This window comes from Mustela lutreola, chromosome 6 (genome assembly GCF_030435805.1).
Source record: "Mustela lutreola isolate mMusLut2 chromosome 6, mMusLut2.pri, whole genome shotgun sequence".
NCBI lineage: Eukaryota > Metazoa > Chordata > Mammalia > Carnivora > Mustelidae > Mustela > Mustela lutreola.
Window position 1 is genome coordinate 23994372 of NC_081295.1, and position 15698 is coordinate 24010069.

General features: G+C 34.3%; 1 protein-coding gene across 1 annotated transcript in view; it reads left to right on the forward strand.

Moving 5' to 3' along the window:
- Positions 1-15698, forward strand: part of SEC63 (SEC63 homolog, protein translocation regulator) — a 71989-nt gene that overhangs the window by 17785 nt on the left and 38506 nt on the right. The window contains exons 3-7 of the mRNA XM_059176942.1: positions 4170-4284; positions 5604-5716; positions 12989-13050; positions 13659-13717; positions 15035-15085. Coding sequence (XP_059032925.1) covers positions 4170-4284; positions 5604-5716; positions 12989-13050; positions 13659-13717; positions 15035-15085 — 400 coding nt within the window. The remainder of the gene's footprint in view (positions 1-4169; positions 4285-5603; positions 5717-12988; positions 13051-13658; positions 13718-15034; positions 15086-15698) is intronic.

The following is a 15698-nucleotide window of genomic DNA, read 5'->3' on the forward strand; positions in this document are numbered from 1 at the left end:
ATATTTAAAGTTTATTGAGCACATACTGTATGCTAGATGCTGTGCTGGGGCTTTGTGTGTTATCTCATAATTTTATTATTAACTTCAGAGTAGATGTTTTTGCTGTTTTGTCAGATGAAGAAATTAAAAGGAAGATGAGGTAACTTGACCAGGGTCCTGGAGCTAGAAGTGGTAGAGCAGCACCTTTTATTTTGGCAGGCCAGTTTGATTAAACAGGCCAGTAGCATGTTTAATTAGAGCAGGCCTGTTTGACTTTATAAGGCTATGGGGTATGCTGGTTTAGAGCCTAGGCTTTGGGTTTTCACTCTGAGACATCAATTTTGCAGTAACAGGTGAATCTGATAGGTGAAAGAGGTACCATTTTTGGAGGATTATATCTTATGAATTACTTATATCTGTCCATCCAGTAGATAGGGGAATTAGGGGAAGAACTAGCAGAGGAAATTAGTAAAAATAGAACCATTTATTTTTTAATCTGGGCTTAAATGATGATAGTTTCAACTTATCTGTGTAACTTCAAGGGGTTTAAATGGTTTTTCTTTGTAAGGTTTTACTTTGCTTAGTTTAGTTCCTCTGCAGACGGAGGGAAATTTTAGCTTTGGTGTTAAGAGTTCTTCATTGGTGTGAAACTAAAAGGCAAAATTAGTTTTTAGAAGAGAATTTTATGTTCACTGTTTATTCTTTGCTTTTGCTTCTCATTTTATTTTATTTTTTTTATTTATTATTTTTTTTTTAAAGATTTCATTTATTTATTTGACAGAGAGAAATTACAAGTACAGTGAGAGGCAGGCAGAGAGAGAGAGAGAAGGAAGCAGGCTCCCTGCTGAGCAGAGAGCCCGATGTGGGACTCGATCCCAGGACCCTGAGATCATGACCTGAGCCGAAGGCAGCGGCTTAACCCACTGAGCCACCCAGGCGCCCCCTGCTTCTCATTTTAAATTATAGTTTCAGGAGGTAGCAAGGCAAATATTTTTGGCCTCCCAATCTCTTCCTTTTTAGGTTTTGATCAATACTTTGTGGGTATCTGAACCCCAGTTTTCAAGGAAAAAACCCAACTCTGAAGTTCTGTTCAGTGATTAGTAAATTGCTTTACTTAAATGGAAGCACAGATTAAGGGATGTTTGTAAGTGAGGAAGAATTAAACAGATAACTGGGTAACAATTTAGATAAGGTCGGAAACATCAAAACCTTTGTGCTACTTAACCTTAAAGCATTGTTTCACAATTAAGCAGTCATGGTGTAATGCTCTAATTTCTGGAAGTTGACTTTTAAAGAAAAAGCGCAAGACTTCACAAAGTTGATCAGTGACGCTTTATGTAGGGGAAAATGTTTATCTTTTCACAGGACCTAAATATGTTTTTAAAAAATTGGGTGTAGATCATGATGAAATCCATTCTGTTTCCACATTTGCTTTAGCTTTCAGGAAATTAAAGTGTGATTTTATTGGTGGTTAGTTTTCATCAGCCTGGGGGCTTCTGGTACGAGCTTCTCTAATCCTCTCTTCCTTCCTTCTTCTCTGAGAGCCAGGTACAACATGTGGAGCATCTCTCATGGGGTATAGTTCATCCTAGGTGTTTTGATTTCCTCTCCCTTCTACCCTTGTTTGCTTTTAAGTCTTGTTTTAGTGATTTTCAGTTTTACTTTTATCTTTGTTTTCTGAGCTTTCTTAGCCTTTGGGGCACTGGCAAAACAAAATGTGGAATTATTAACTTCTAGATATTCACATGTTCTGTAGCATATCGAAGGTATGGCAGACTTTCGGGTTTGAGTTAAAAATTACCATGTATATTATTTTCATTTTCATTCAATAAGTAGTCATTGTGTGCCTATTATACCAGGAACTGATATATTGTGATTAACAAATAGATGTGGTTCAGCAACCTAACAGTTGTGGGAGAAACCAGCAAGTGAACAAGTAATGATAATAGAGTTTAGTAAGGGCTCTGGCAGGGGGGCCAGGGGGGCCATGACAGAGCAGAGGAAGGGCTTTCTGTCTTGGGACAGGAGGCTTCTCTGAGTGAGGTTTGGGTCAGACATACTGAGAACAGCTAACAGGAATCGATTGTTTACTATCTGTGAGGTACCTTCTAGGTGCTTTACATACCTAGTCTCTGTTAATTCTTAAACCCATCCTAAAAATTAGAATCTGAGTTGTAAAGCAACTTCAGAAGATCTCTAAGTTAAGTGATAAAGCTGGGATTTGACCTCAGGTAGATTTGTTCCAGAGCCTATGTTCTTAATTACCTCTCCCTAGATAGCTAAGTAAAAGCGGGAGTGTTCTAGGTAGAGATTCTTTTCCCTTTGGGGATATAGGTAGTATGGGAAGCAGTTTGCAGTATTAGGTACTTAATAAGGATTAGAACGTTATTTTGGCCAGATGGAAAGAAATTTGTATCTGAATGCCAACTTTGTTCTGCAAACTTTGTTTAAGCAGTTAGTCAAAATCTCAGTAAGTTAGTCAAAATCTCAGTAATTTAGTCAAAAATTCAGTAAGATCCTGTCCACATGCTCAAGGAGCTTGCAGTGAGTTGGAGGAGAAAAGTCATGGTTTTTGCTTCTTTGTGAGTAACTCTGGTTTCCCCATTGATCACTTTGACAAGGGTAAGGATTGGTTTGAGGTGAGTCTTGAAGGATGAATAGTTTGGGTAAGCAGAAATGGGGAATGGGAATTCTAGGTGGAAAGATTGAAGAGTAAAAGCATGTTAGTAGGAAAAGCTTAGGGAACTTTGGGAGTGGGTTTTTCGGTTTTTGTTTTTTTAATTTGGGTGATAAAGGTCAGTAGGTGGATTGGAACTTGATCCTGAAGGCTCATTCCAAATAAACATATTTAAACTAGGTTTTGACCAAATGAGCTTAAACACATGTAACATTTTCTTTCTTTGAAAAAAACGTCTCTCCAATTCTGTTTGATTAGGCTCATAGGATTCATTTTATGTGTTTGTTTAACAATTCGTCCTTAGCATAACAAATTGTGATATAAAGAGTATAAAAAAATAAAAATTACTCAATTTCATCACTGAAATATAGCCACTATTAAGATCATTTTCCTTTAATATTTTTAATAAACTTTTATTTATTAAAAATAGCATATTATACATATATCTTTGAAAGCTGATTTTCTTGTTTTAATTTAATAAGGTAGATAGTCTTCCACAGCAGATATTGTTTTTATTGGTTAGGTGGTATTTCACTTTATTAATATACCATTAATTTATTTGCTTACTACTCTATTGATGGGCATCTCTGGTGTGTTTTCTGTTATTATTTCTGTGTATTCAGTGTATTTCTGTTCTATATCTGTAATCAGCTTTTTATACTTTATATGCTTAATTCTAGTTTATTTCCTTCTAAATTCTTGAAATAGTTAAAAGTGTTTGCATACTTCTTTAGGGTTTTGATACCTTATTGCCAGATAGTCCTTCAGAGTGTAAAGGGTATGAGTGTTCCTTTTTTTCAGCCTCTCCAACATTAATAATGTCAGTCTTTTAAATATTTTTACTAAACAGCACATATTGGAGAGAAGGAGTTAGGTTTTTTTTTCCAACTTCTGTATTCCTTTATATCCCTTTTTATCCTACTATTTACATCTTTTTATATCTGTATTGGCTAATTATTTGGCTGTGTCTTGGTTTATTAGTCTCCTATAAATGGTTTATTTAATTGGTTCCATATAAATGGATATTTAATTTGTTTCTTAAGTTTTACTGTTATAAACAAGGCTGTTCATTCTTCATTGCACAATTGACCCATTATTTTTTGTAGTTTATCTTACTTAAAGTCTAATTATTAGGTTAAGAACAGCTCTTGTGTTTTTTTTTATTACATAAATGGTTTACTGAATACTTAGTATATTTTGATCTAATATGAGACCAATAAGTTAATAAATTGAATTAAGTTCTATACATAAAATTCTGCAAATAGTAATGAAGGAATATTACATGCAAGATTCTAGATGCAGACTGCTAGATTCTAGAGAATTCAGAGTAAAAAGTCAGAGGTTGTGACAGGAATTTACAACTCAGAGATTATGGAACTGAATCAATATCATAGCGATGTAAGACGCTTTAGGTTGTTTTATAGCCTTGTTTGGTCATAATGTCTTTATAGACTCTTAAGGAAAACCATACAGGTATATTTATTTATACTTTACCTATCTTTTTCCCAAACAGGAAAATAGTTCTGCTTGCAGGCTGGGCATTGTTCTTATTCCTTGCATACAAAGTTTCCAAAACAGACCGAGAATATCAAGAATATAATCCTTATGAAGTATTAAATTTGGATCCTGTAAGTAGTATACAATGCACAGTAGTTTATTGACCCTGTGAAAATACTGTAAGCCCATATCCTAAAAGGAATTGGGTTATGCCTAAAGAAATCAGACTTTGGATATGTAATCCATTGTTACTCTAATGTATGTATGTTTTTTAAGCTACAGATGTTAATTTCCATCCTATAAGGCTTGGTTTGAAATTGCTAAATAAAGAATATTGAAAAATGAGATGAGAAGTTAGGATATTTTTAAAAGACTTTTGTAAGATTGGTTTAATGCAAAGTTAAAACCAGGAGGTTCATTTATGTTACTTGGAGGGTAAAAATCTCATGATCCTGTGTTAGTTGACACTAAAGCAGTGTGTTAAGTCTTTAGGTCTTACAAAGAACTGGTTTCATTGTTAGTGGAAATTGAGGTTAACCTTGGCTATACTCCCTAGGTAATCTCTTGATTGAACTTGATTGAGATGGGTCCCAATAGAAAATTAGTCTTTTAAATCAGTGGAAAGTTAGGACTGAAATGAATGCTGGAGACCATCTAGCCTTTTTTTCCAGTGGAGAAAATGAGGCCTGGAAAATTTGTGTCTTGTCTGGAGTCAAACTGAATCTAGTGCTCATTCCATTTTTTCCCCAAACCACTTTCTTTACTTCTAGTATTTGCTCAGTAGATGGCTTTATCCAGGTATTCATGTAATACTAATACAAAACATGTCTTCTAGTTTTCTGTTTTGGAAAAGCTGAATTTGCATCATATCTTCTGATTTTTCTTTTTGTGATGATTATGGTCATCAAGAGAGTTTTTTTAAGATTAAAAGATTTGGGGGGGCAATTTAATGCCATAAAAATCAATATGAAAATTTTTAATAGAAATTGAGTCTAATTAGGAAACAGTTAAGGTAAACTTCTTGAGTGTTTAATATTAAAATATTGGTAAACAAATGAAACCAGATATTCTTCTGATTATTTCTTAGAAAAGAAGTTAACCTTTGATTTGAGAATTTCTTGACAGACTTAATTTACTATGATCATTTAAATGTTACTATCCTTTTATTTTATTTTAATATGACATTGTGTGGTTTCATTCTTAAATCATTGGTGCCTAGTATACCACACAATATCAAGTGGGTGCTCAATAAAATAAACATTAGACAAAATAAGTATATTTTTATTTAAAAAATACATGGTATGAAACTTATGGGACAGCATATATATAGGAAGAAAACATTTTCTCTTTCTGAAAATGTTGAGTAATTTATGTTTAAAGTTCAAAATGGGATGAATTATGTTTTTACAGCATTGTGCTTATTTTTACTGAAACAAAGCTTTCTTTTTAGGGGGCAACAGTAGCAGAGATTAAGAAACAGTATCGTTTGCTGTCACTTAAATATCATCCAGATAAAGGAGGTGATGAAGTTATGTTCATGAGGATAGCAAAAGCTTATGCAGCGTAAGTATCATAGGACCCATTACACATTTTTAGGAGTGGTAAAGATAGTTTTTTATTTGAATAAAATAGTTATCATATGCTTTTAAATATTGACCTTATATGTTGAGTCTGTTATTTATGGAACTGCCTGACCAACCCTAAACTGCTAATTTAACTAAACTTGAATTCTAAGTATCTTAGAGTAGTGCTTTTGCCCTGTGAAGTTGGTTAAATTAAGTATATGCTTAGAAAATTAATTAACATTATTACCTAAGTATTAGGTACAATGAGAGTACCTAAGTAGTACATGATAATGTTAATTAATTTTCTAAGCATTCTGATTAGAAGAGGATATATTTATACCTTGTTTTCATTTCTAGCCTTTTTTTAGACAAGCTCTATTTCTCTTATTTTGGAAAAGTAGCTTGTCTCATTAAGTTATCTGAAGATTAGTTTAATTTCTGGGAAACAGGGTAGAGTATATAAAATTAGAGGTAGTTTTTCCTTGAGTGTTAATATGACAAGAGATAAATGTTAGCTGGATTCTTCAAGACTTATAGGCATGCCCTCATTCAGCTCTTATGTTAAATTAAAGAGTAAAATACAGACAAGATGTTGTCTATTTTTAGAGGACTCAGTGATGTATAATTTTGTGCTGATTTTAAAAATAAAAGTAAATAATAGGAAGGGCGCCTGGGTGGCTCAGTAGGTTAAGCATCTGCCTTTGACTCAGATCATGATTGCATGGTCCTGGGATCAAGAGGGAGCCTGCTTCACCCTCTTCCTTTGCCTGTCACTTCCCCTGCTTCTGTACGGTCTCTGTCTCTATGTCACATCAATAAATAAAATCTTAAAAGAAAAAAGAAGAAGTAAATAGGATACTCAGATGTGATAGCAAGTGCAAGTGGTATATGACTTATAGAAGTTTGGAAAATGCTCATTTTGTGCTTAATGAAAGTGTATTGACTGTGTCTCCTTTCCTTTCTTTTGTGAGTTGCTTGTTTTTATATATATATATATATATATATATATATAAATATATATATGATTCTGTGATAAAGCAGTGTCTTCAGGAACTTCCTAAAGCATGTGCTACATTTTGTTTTCTGCATAGCAGATGTTCTCCAGATTGTGTCTTTCAGTTGGTGTCTCCCCGTTTTTTCATTGTGTCTTCTCCAAGCATTTACTTTCATTGCACAAGTGTTTCAGTGCTTTAGTCGCTGTCTTCAGGTAATTTGAGAAAAACTGAAGATAGCTAAGATTGTTTTATTGGTAGTTTTAATTTTAGTGCCTTTGATTTTTTCCCCCCTCTCAGTTTTCAGGTATTGTAACATTCTTAAGTTCATGATTTTGTTCTCAGGTTACTGGAAATCTGACTCTTTATCTTGTATGGTCTCTATCCTAAAAAGTACAAAAGAATAATATTTGGCCTTTGGTTTTAACTTAATTGTATGATCAAGCTTTAGAATGTTTTTTTAAGTAGGGGTGCCTAGGTGGCTCAGTCATTAAGCGTCTGCCTTTAGCTCAGGTCATGATTCGAGGGTCCTGGGTTGGAGCCCGCATCGGGCTTCTTGCTCAGTGGGAAGTCTGCTTCTCCCTCTCCCACTCCTCCTGCTTGTGTTCCCTTTCTCGCTGTGTCTCTCTCCATCAAATAAATAAAATCTTTTTAAAAAATGTTTTTTAAGTAAAATGTATTAAATAGTTGATGGTCCATCAGACACATGAAGGAGTAAAATGATTATGGGACCCAGAACTTTGAGATCTTGTAACTTGTGGAAGTATAAATGGATTAGATAAATATAAGTTCTGGCTGATTGAAGTTCCCATTTTATGCATAGTCCTAGCAGCCTAAGTATAACTCAGGCAGCCTTTGGAATGCATTTACAGGCTTTGAACTGCAGAGTTTTTTTAGAATTTGCTTTGGCTATTCAGGATATTTTCTCTTCTCTTATTTGCCCATTATATTAACAAGCTGGGTCATTCCTATTGCTTCATACCGGTTTCTAACTTAAAGGAAAGGAAGTCTGGTTATTTTTGAAGAGTTAGACCAACTGTTGGATTTTCTGGTTCATAGTTTCTGGTTTCTTTTGGATATAGTTGGGATTTGGTATTGGGTAAAAACCCATGTTTAAGCTACTTTATAACAAGTGGAAAATGTAGATGTTACTTTAAAGCTCAATTTTTTTAAACATGTTTTCATGTGTTCCTATGCATGAATACGTAACTTAGCTTTATGTAGTGAACTCGGGGTCATTCACCTATAATTTAGTGAAAACATTCTCTAGATCAGGATATAAAATCTGGGGCCCCTGAAACTATATACAGAATTTATGTGTATTTGTAACTATGCAATTTTCCAGGGTCAGAAGGGTTAGAGACTTTTCTCAGATTTCTAATAGAATCTATGACACAACCTCCTACCTGCAAAGTTAAGGGATATAATCATGTTTAGGAAACTTTATACTCAATTGAATTTTTAAAAATTTTGTTAACATCATTGGTCTTGTTTAAGCTTATTATAAATGAATTATACTAAAATGACATGACTTTTTTAAAAGATTTTTTATTTATTCATTTGAGGGAGGGGGAGCAAGAGAGCCAGCACAAACAAGGAGAGAGGCAGAGGGAGAGGCAGACTCCCCACTGAGCAGGGAGCCCTACAGGGGGCTTGATGCCAGGATCTAGAGATCATGACCTGAGCGAAGGCAGATGCTTAACCATCTGAGCTGCGCAGGCACCCCTAGAATTACATGACTTCTAAGTGCTTTAGGCTTTAGGAATGGTGTTATACTGAAGCACTAATGAGTAGCCAAAAATGTTGCTTTCTTTAAAAAGTTTATGATGTAGTTCCTTTAATTTGATTGAGTATGGAGCATGGAGCCTGTCACACACCAGTTGTGCAAAGTTAGCTTAATGAGTGAATTATTGGAATGGTAATTAGCTGTGTGTGCAGTTTGAAAAAAATCAAGTGCTTTTATGATGTGAGCTATACTTTATTTTGCAAAATCTGAGGGCCTTGTATGAAGAATAGAGCAGTTTATTATGCTGCCATCATCAGAAAGAGCAGATAATTATTTTGGGGAAAAGAATCCGATTAGAAGAAAAATAATAGCAAAAGCCCTGGGTAAGTGGACAGTTGTACAGGGAAACCGAGGCAAAATTTTTTGAGAAATATCCCTCCCTTAGCAAAAAAGAGCCACTATAGGCACCCCTTCTTACAAACTTGCAACCTCTCTACAGTGCTTTTTGTTGGCTTCTGTATTTTTCTGTGGACTTAGATCAAATGGTATAAGTGGAGTTAAAGTTAAAAGGGGATTGAAGATGTCAATGTACTTGTTTTCATAAATGACCAAATTGTAAGTTTAAAATATTTTCAATCCCTGATGAACATAGGTACAGAAATCCTCAACAAGATATTACCAAGTCACATTCAACAATGCATTAAAAGGATCATTCACCACAATCAAGTAGGATTTATTCTGGAGATGCAAGGATGTCTCAGTATTTGCAAAATCAGTCAGGGTGATACACCACATTAATAGAAGGAGGAATAAAAATCAGGTGATCATCTCAATAGGTTCAGAAAAAACATTTTGTAAAATTCAACATCTGTTTTTTGATAACACTCTCCCTAAACTCTTAGAGGGAATATACCTCAACATGATAAAGGCCATATATGAAAAACCCACAGCTGACATCATATTCAGTGGTGAAAAACTGAGCTAAGACAAGGATGTCCACTCTGACCACTTCTATTCAACATAGTACTAGAAGTGTTAGCCAAAGCAGTCAGACAAGAAAAAATAAATAAGTAAAAGACTTCCATGGTGGTAAGGAAAGAGTTAGACTGTGACCTTTTGCAGATGGCATGATACTATACACAGAAAACCCTAAAGACCACCAAAAGACTTCTAAAAGTAATAAATAGATTCACTAAAGTTGTAGAATACAATATTAATACCTAGAAATTGGTTGCATTTTTATGCACTAATAATGAAATAGCAGAAAGAGAATTTAAGAAAAAACAATTTCATTTATAATTGCATTAAAAAGAATAAAATACCTAGAAATAAACTTAAGGAGGTGAAAGACCTCTGTACTCTGTATAAAACACTTATGAAAGAAATTAAAGATGATACAAATAAATGGAAAGATATTCAGTGTTCATGGATTGAAGAATTAATATTCTTAAAATGTCTGTATTACCCAGAGCAATCTGCGAATCCCATATAACCCCTATCAAAATACCAATAGCATTTTTCACAGAACTAGAATAATTCTAAAATTAGATGGAACCACAAGAGACCTCAAATAGCCAAAGCAATCTTGAAGAAAAAGCTGGAAGTATAACAGTTCCAGGTTTTAAGATATACTACAAAGTTAAAGTAACTAAACTGTATAAAATAGAACAAAAATAGAACACAGATCAAGGGAACAGAATAGAGAGCCCAGAAATAAATCTGCATTTATACGGTCAATTAATCTATTACAAAGGAGGCAAAAATATATAATGGGGAAAGTCAGTCTCTTCAAAAATGATGCTGGGAAAACTGGACAGTTACATGTGAAAGAATTGAACTGGACCACTTTCTTACATCATACACAAAAATAAACTCAAAATAGATTATAAAGACCTAGTTATGAGACCTGAAACCATAAAGCACCTAGAAGAACATAGGCAGTAATTTCTTTGAGATCCGCCATAGCAGCATTTTTCTAGATAAAAATCACAAGGCAGAGATGCCTGGTGGGTTCAGTCAGTCAATAGAGCATGCAGCTCTTGATATCAGGGTTGTGAGTTAAAGCCCCACATTGGGCATGGAGCCTACTTAAAAAGATTTTAAAAAAGATTGTAAGACAAGGGAAACAAAAGCACAAATTAACTTTTGGGACTACACCAAAATAAAAAGCTTTTGCACGGTGGAGGAAGCCAGTAAAACAAAAAGGCAACCTGCTGAATAGGAGAAGGTGTTTGCAAAGATATATTCAATAAGGGGTTAATGTACAAAATTATATATAAAGAATTTACATAATGCAACACCAGAAAACCAACAATACAATTAAAAGAAGGGCAGAAGACCTTAATAGACATTTTTCCAAAGAAGACATATAGATGGTCAATAAACACATGAAAAGATGCTCAACAGCACTAATCAGGGAAAAGCAAATCAAAATCACAATGAGTTATCACCTTTCGTCTGTCAAAATGGCTATAATCAAAAAGAAAAATAAGTGTTGGCAAGGATGTGGCAGTTTCCATGCACCGTTGGTGGGAATGTAAATTGGTATAGCCACCATGGAAAATAGTGTGGAGGTTCCTCAAAATATTAAAAATAGAAATACCATATGAGCCACTCAATTGAGTGGCACTCAATGCCACTATTGAGTTTTTACCTAAAGAAAGCAAAGACACTGATTCAAAAAGATACATGCACCCCTATGTTTATTTCAGTATATAATAGCCAAGATATGGAAACAACCCAAGTGTCCATTGATGGATGAGTGGATAAGGAAGATGTGGTACACACACACACACACACACACACACACACTGTTATTCATCCATAAAAAATGATGTGATCGTGCCATTTGTAACAACATGGATGGACCTAGAGGGTATTATGCTAAATGAAATAAGGCAGAGAAAGACATACCGTATGATTTCACTTATATGTGGAACTTAGAAAACAAATAACCGAAGAGCAGAAACAGACCCATTAAAACAGAGAACAAACTGAGGTTGCCAGAAGGGGCAGGGATGGGGGGATAGGTAAATTGGGTAAAGGGGAGTAGGAGATACAGATTTACAGAAAAAATAAGTCATGGGAATAAAAGGGGATTTTAAAAAATAAGTCATAGGGAACATAGTCAATGGTATCATAATGGCATTGTGCGAAAGATGGTAGCCACACTTGTAAACATAGCATAACTCTTAAATTTGTCAATCTCTATTTTGTATGTCTGAAACTAATGCAGTATTGTGTGTTAATTCTACTTCAATTAAAAAAAAAATTAGGGGGCGCTTGGGTGGCTCAGTGGGTTAAAGCCTCTGCCTTTGGCTTAGGTCATGATCCCAGGGTCCTGGGATTGAGCTCCACATCGGGTTCTCTGCTCAGCAGGGAGCCTGCTTCCCTTCCTCTCTCTGCCTGCCTCTCTGCCTACTTGTAATCTCTGTCTGTCAAATAAATAAATAAAATCTTTAAAAAAAAAAAAAAATTAGGGGCACCTGGCTGGCTGAGACGGTAGAGTGTGCAAGCCCCACGTTGGGTATAGAGCTTACTTAAAAAAATAATAACAAATAGAAATTATGGTTTAGAGAATAAAAATTGAAATCACTGAAAATTTTTGCTATACTTTTAAAGGAACTTCTGTATTTTCTCTCTTGTTGAATAGAAAACTACATTCTATCCTATGTGTGTATGTTCTGGAAAGGTTAAAATTTGATTTGGACATAAACATAATCTTTTGCCACTTGGTCTTCAAAAAATGCCTTTCTTATGATGTTACTCATCATTTTGTGTGTGTCTGCCTTGTCTGCTTAATAACATTGTAAAGTTTTTGAAGGAATTGAATTTTCTTTTAGTGTGTTTTTAACATCTATTTTGGGACCTGGAATAAAACCACTTTCATTCTGTGCCTTGCCATGGCCCAGATCAAGACTTATATTTCTTATTACGTGTTCGAAAAATCACTCTGTCATTTTTATATTGCTGGGTTAGGAAACTCTTGCTTTAGCAGGTATTTTCCAAGTCCTTCTGGCATTTGTTTTAGGAGAAAATTGTGACCTCAGCATAATGCAAATGACCTTTTCTATAGCAATGGAATTTTAAAGGTGTTGATTTTTTCCTTTGAGAATGTGGTACCAGTTTTGGAGGGATTATTATCAATTTCTATTAAGTTTATAAGTAGGTACATATTATTAAAGTATAAATAAGGGTCACTGAAGAAATTTTGGAAAATATATAAGGATATAAGAAAAAAGTCACCTATAATCCTCCCTGCCTTCTCAGGAAAATGTAGTAACTTTTAAAGTTTTATCTTCCAGCTTGAACTGGCAAAACTTGAGAACCCATGGGCCAACTAGGAATTTCTATGAAGGCTCAGTAGTTCTCATTTACTTAAATGTAGAACTCCTTGCTTTCCTCTTTTTTTTTGTTGATTTCAGAGAGGCTTTTCTTGATTTTCTAAAATTAATATCTATAAAAATGAGTTGGTTAGCTAATAGAGTTTGTATATATGAGTACTTTTCAGATATGGTTTTCTAATTTTGCAATTTTATTCTTTTAATGATAGTTTAACTGATGAAGAGTCGCGGAAAAATTGGGAAGAGTTTGGAAATCCAGATGGCCCTCAAGGTGTGGTAAATAATAATTAAAAATTACTGGTGATGTGGCGTGTGTGTGTGTATTTATGTGTGTGTATGTGTGTATATATATGTATAAAATGAAAATATTAATAGATTGAAAGGAATTTTTTGATCTTTTTAGTTTGTGGATAAGAAAATTATAACTCAAGGAATTAAATAGATTATGTAAATGAGTTCTCTTTAGCTAATTTTTACTTTATTTTTCTTTCTAGCAACCAGTTTGAAAGGTAGAACTTAGGTTGGATTGATGAGATGAGTAATCACTGTAATTATTCAGAATTTCCAGCTAGCAGTTGATAAAAGTTGTATGAAAACAATCTGTTTTTCTTTATTGACTTTAGACATTTTCTTGTATATTCATGGTGTTTGCATACCCAGGAATTTAGATTTACTAAGGAGAAATTCATGTACTTTGGTTGATTCTCTCTCCCCCTCCCTGAAAAATCCATTAACTTTTATGCAATGGGAACACATATTATATAATCATTCTCAAAGCTTTTTTGGGGGTGGGGGAAGTTGGGAGGCAGAATTTCAGGATATAACTAAATAATAAAACTGAAAGTGGAGATTCTTCTGAAATAACTCTTTCTATTTTAGCCACAAGCTTTGGAATTGCCTTGCCAGCTTGGATTGTCGACCAGAAAAACTCAATTTTGGTGAGTGCATGTAAATAAGACACATTATAATGTGTTAAATATATCTTAGTAATATAAAGAGAGCTATAACAAAATACTGATGTGCTGTTTTTAATGTAACTGTACTGTGAAAACTTTTTACGTGATAGAAAAAAGAATTGGTTCTCATTCGGTTGCTGTTTGGGCAGTGTGTTTTAAATGTAGTTTTAAAACCTTAAAGTTGTGATTTTTTTTTGGAGCAGTTTCAGGTCAGGTCTTATCCTTGGTTTGGAGAACTATGATTTTATATGGTATCTTAAATAGTACTCAAAATTTAAATTATCCTTCATTTCGCATTTATCCAAGCTAAATTATAATGTTAAGGTATACTAAATGCTGTATATATTCCCTGTGGTACTTAGGGAGGCAGTAGGATATCAGATTTTCTTTTTTTTTAAGATTTTATTTACGTGGGAGAGAGAGGAGGGGCCGAGAGGGAGGGACAAAGAATCTGAAGCAGACTCAACCAGCTGAGCCACCCAGGCACCCCAGGCTATCAGACTTTAATCAGTGGTAATGCTACAACTCTAAAACCTCTTAACTAAGATAAACTAAGAATAGATGTTTCCCTATTTCACATTTCTTAAAAACAATTAGGGGCTATCTTTGAAGCAATAAAAAACAAAATTCATATAGTCTGTAATTTGTTTAGAAAAATGGCTGTTTAATGTTATTTCATGGCTGACAAGCATTCATCATCTTCAGGGGTAAATGGTTTTATATATAAAAGTCTGTCATGCTTAGAATTACTGTGGGAATACTGGAGAAGAGAAAGGTAGTTAGCTAACTGATTTGGGATCAAGTAGTAGTAGGAAAACCTAAGACCAATAGATAGAAATTACTTGTCAACAAAACATTATGAAGTTGCTCCTTGATTGGGAAGTAGGCTTCTATTATTTATTTCTAAGACACTAACTACTTGCTAAGGTGTGCATCTGTAAGTATCTGACTGGATGGAAAATATCATTTATAAAGCTGGTTTGATGGTGTTACCTACTCAGCAGATTAAAAGGTATTATAGTGGATAAAAGCATACATTTTTAGAGTCAAAATGCCTAGATTCCGCTCCTGGATCCACCGCTTAGTGGCTATGTAACCTGTGTGTGCTGCAAGTTCTCTGTTTGCAAAAGAGAGATAATAATGGAACCTTTCTCACTAAGTTTGAAAATAAGGATTAAATGAAATAATATGTGAGGAGTGTTTCTGAGAGTGCCTCCCCCATGTAGGCCTAAAATATAAGTGTTCTTAAATGTTATAATTGACATGTGAAAACCATAATTATTTTCTTTTCAATTCTAGGTTTTACTTGTATATGGATTAGCATTCATGGTTATCCTTCCCGTTGTTGTAGTAAGTTCTAACTCTTTATTAACAATTTTTGGAAAGGGAATTGATGGCATGCTTTGGAGTCTCCCTATAAGATTGCAATTTGTATTAGAATAGAATACATGGATCCTTGAATTTTAAGAATCTTATATTCAGCTAAACTTTAAAGGTCTTCTAAAGGTGATACCATTTGAGTATATTAAAGTATGTATCTCCTCCTGATACAAAAGTTAAACACAACTGAAATAATACAGGTGTATTTAGAGTTTAGAATGTCTTCCTTTATCACCTTCATCAACTTCATTTCTTTGTTAGGATAATCACCGATAAGTTTGGTATTATCCCTTTGAGATTTAAAAAAATTTTTTTATTTATTTTTGAGGGGGGAGGGGTAGGGGGAGAGGGAGAGAGAGAATCTCAAGCAGACTCCCTGCTGAGCATGGAGCCCAGTGCAGGGCCGGTTCCCAGAACCCTGAGATCATGACCTGAACAGAAATTAAGAGTTGGATGCTTAACCAGCTGAGGCACCCAGACACCCCTTTCAGATAGTTTTCTATAGATTGTATATACAGACACACTTTAAAAAAAAAATGTCATCTTACTGTATGTATTGTTCTGTGACTTTTTTGTTTTCTAT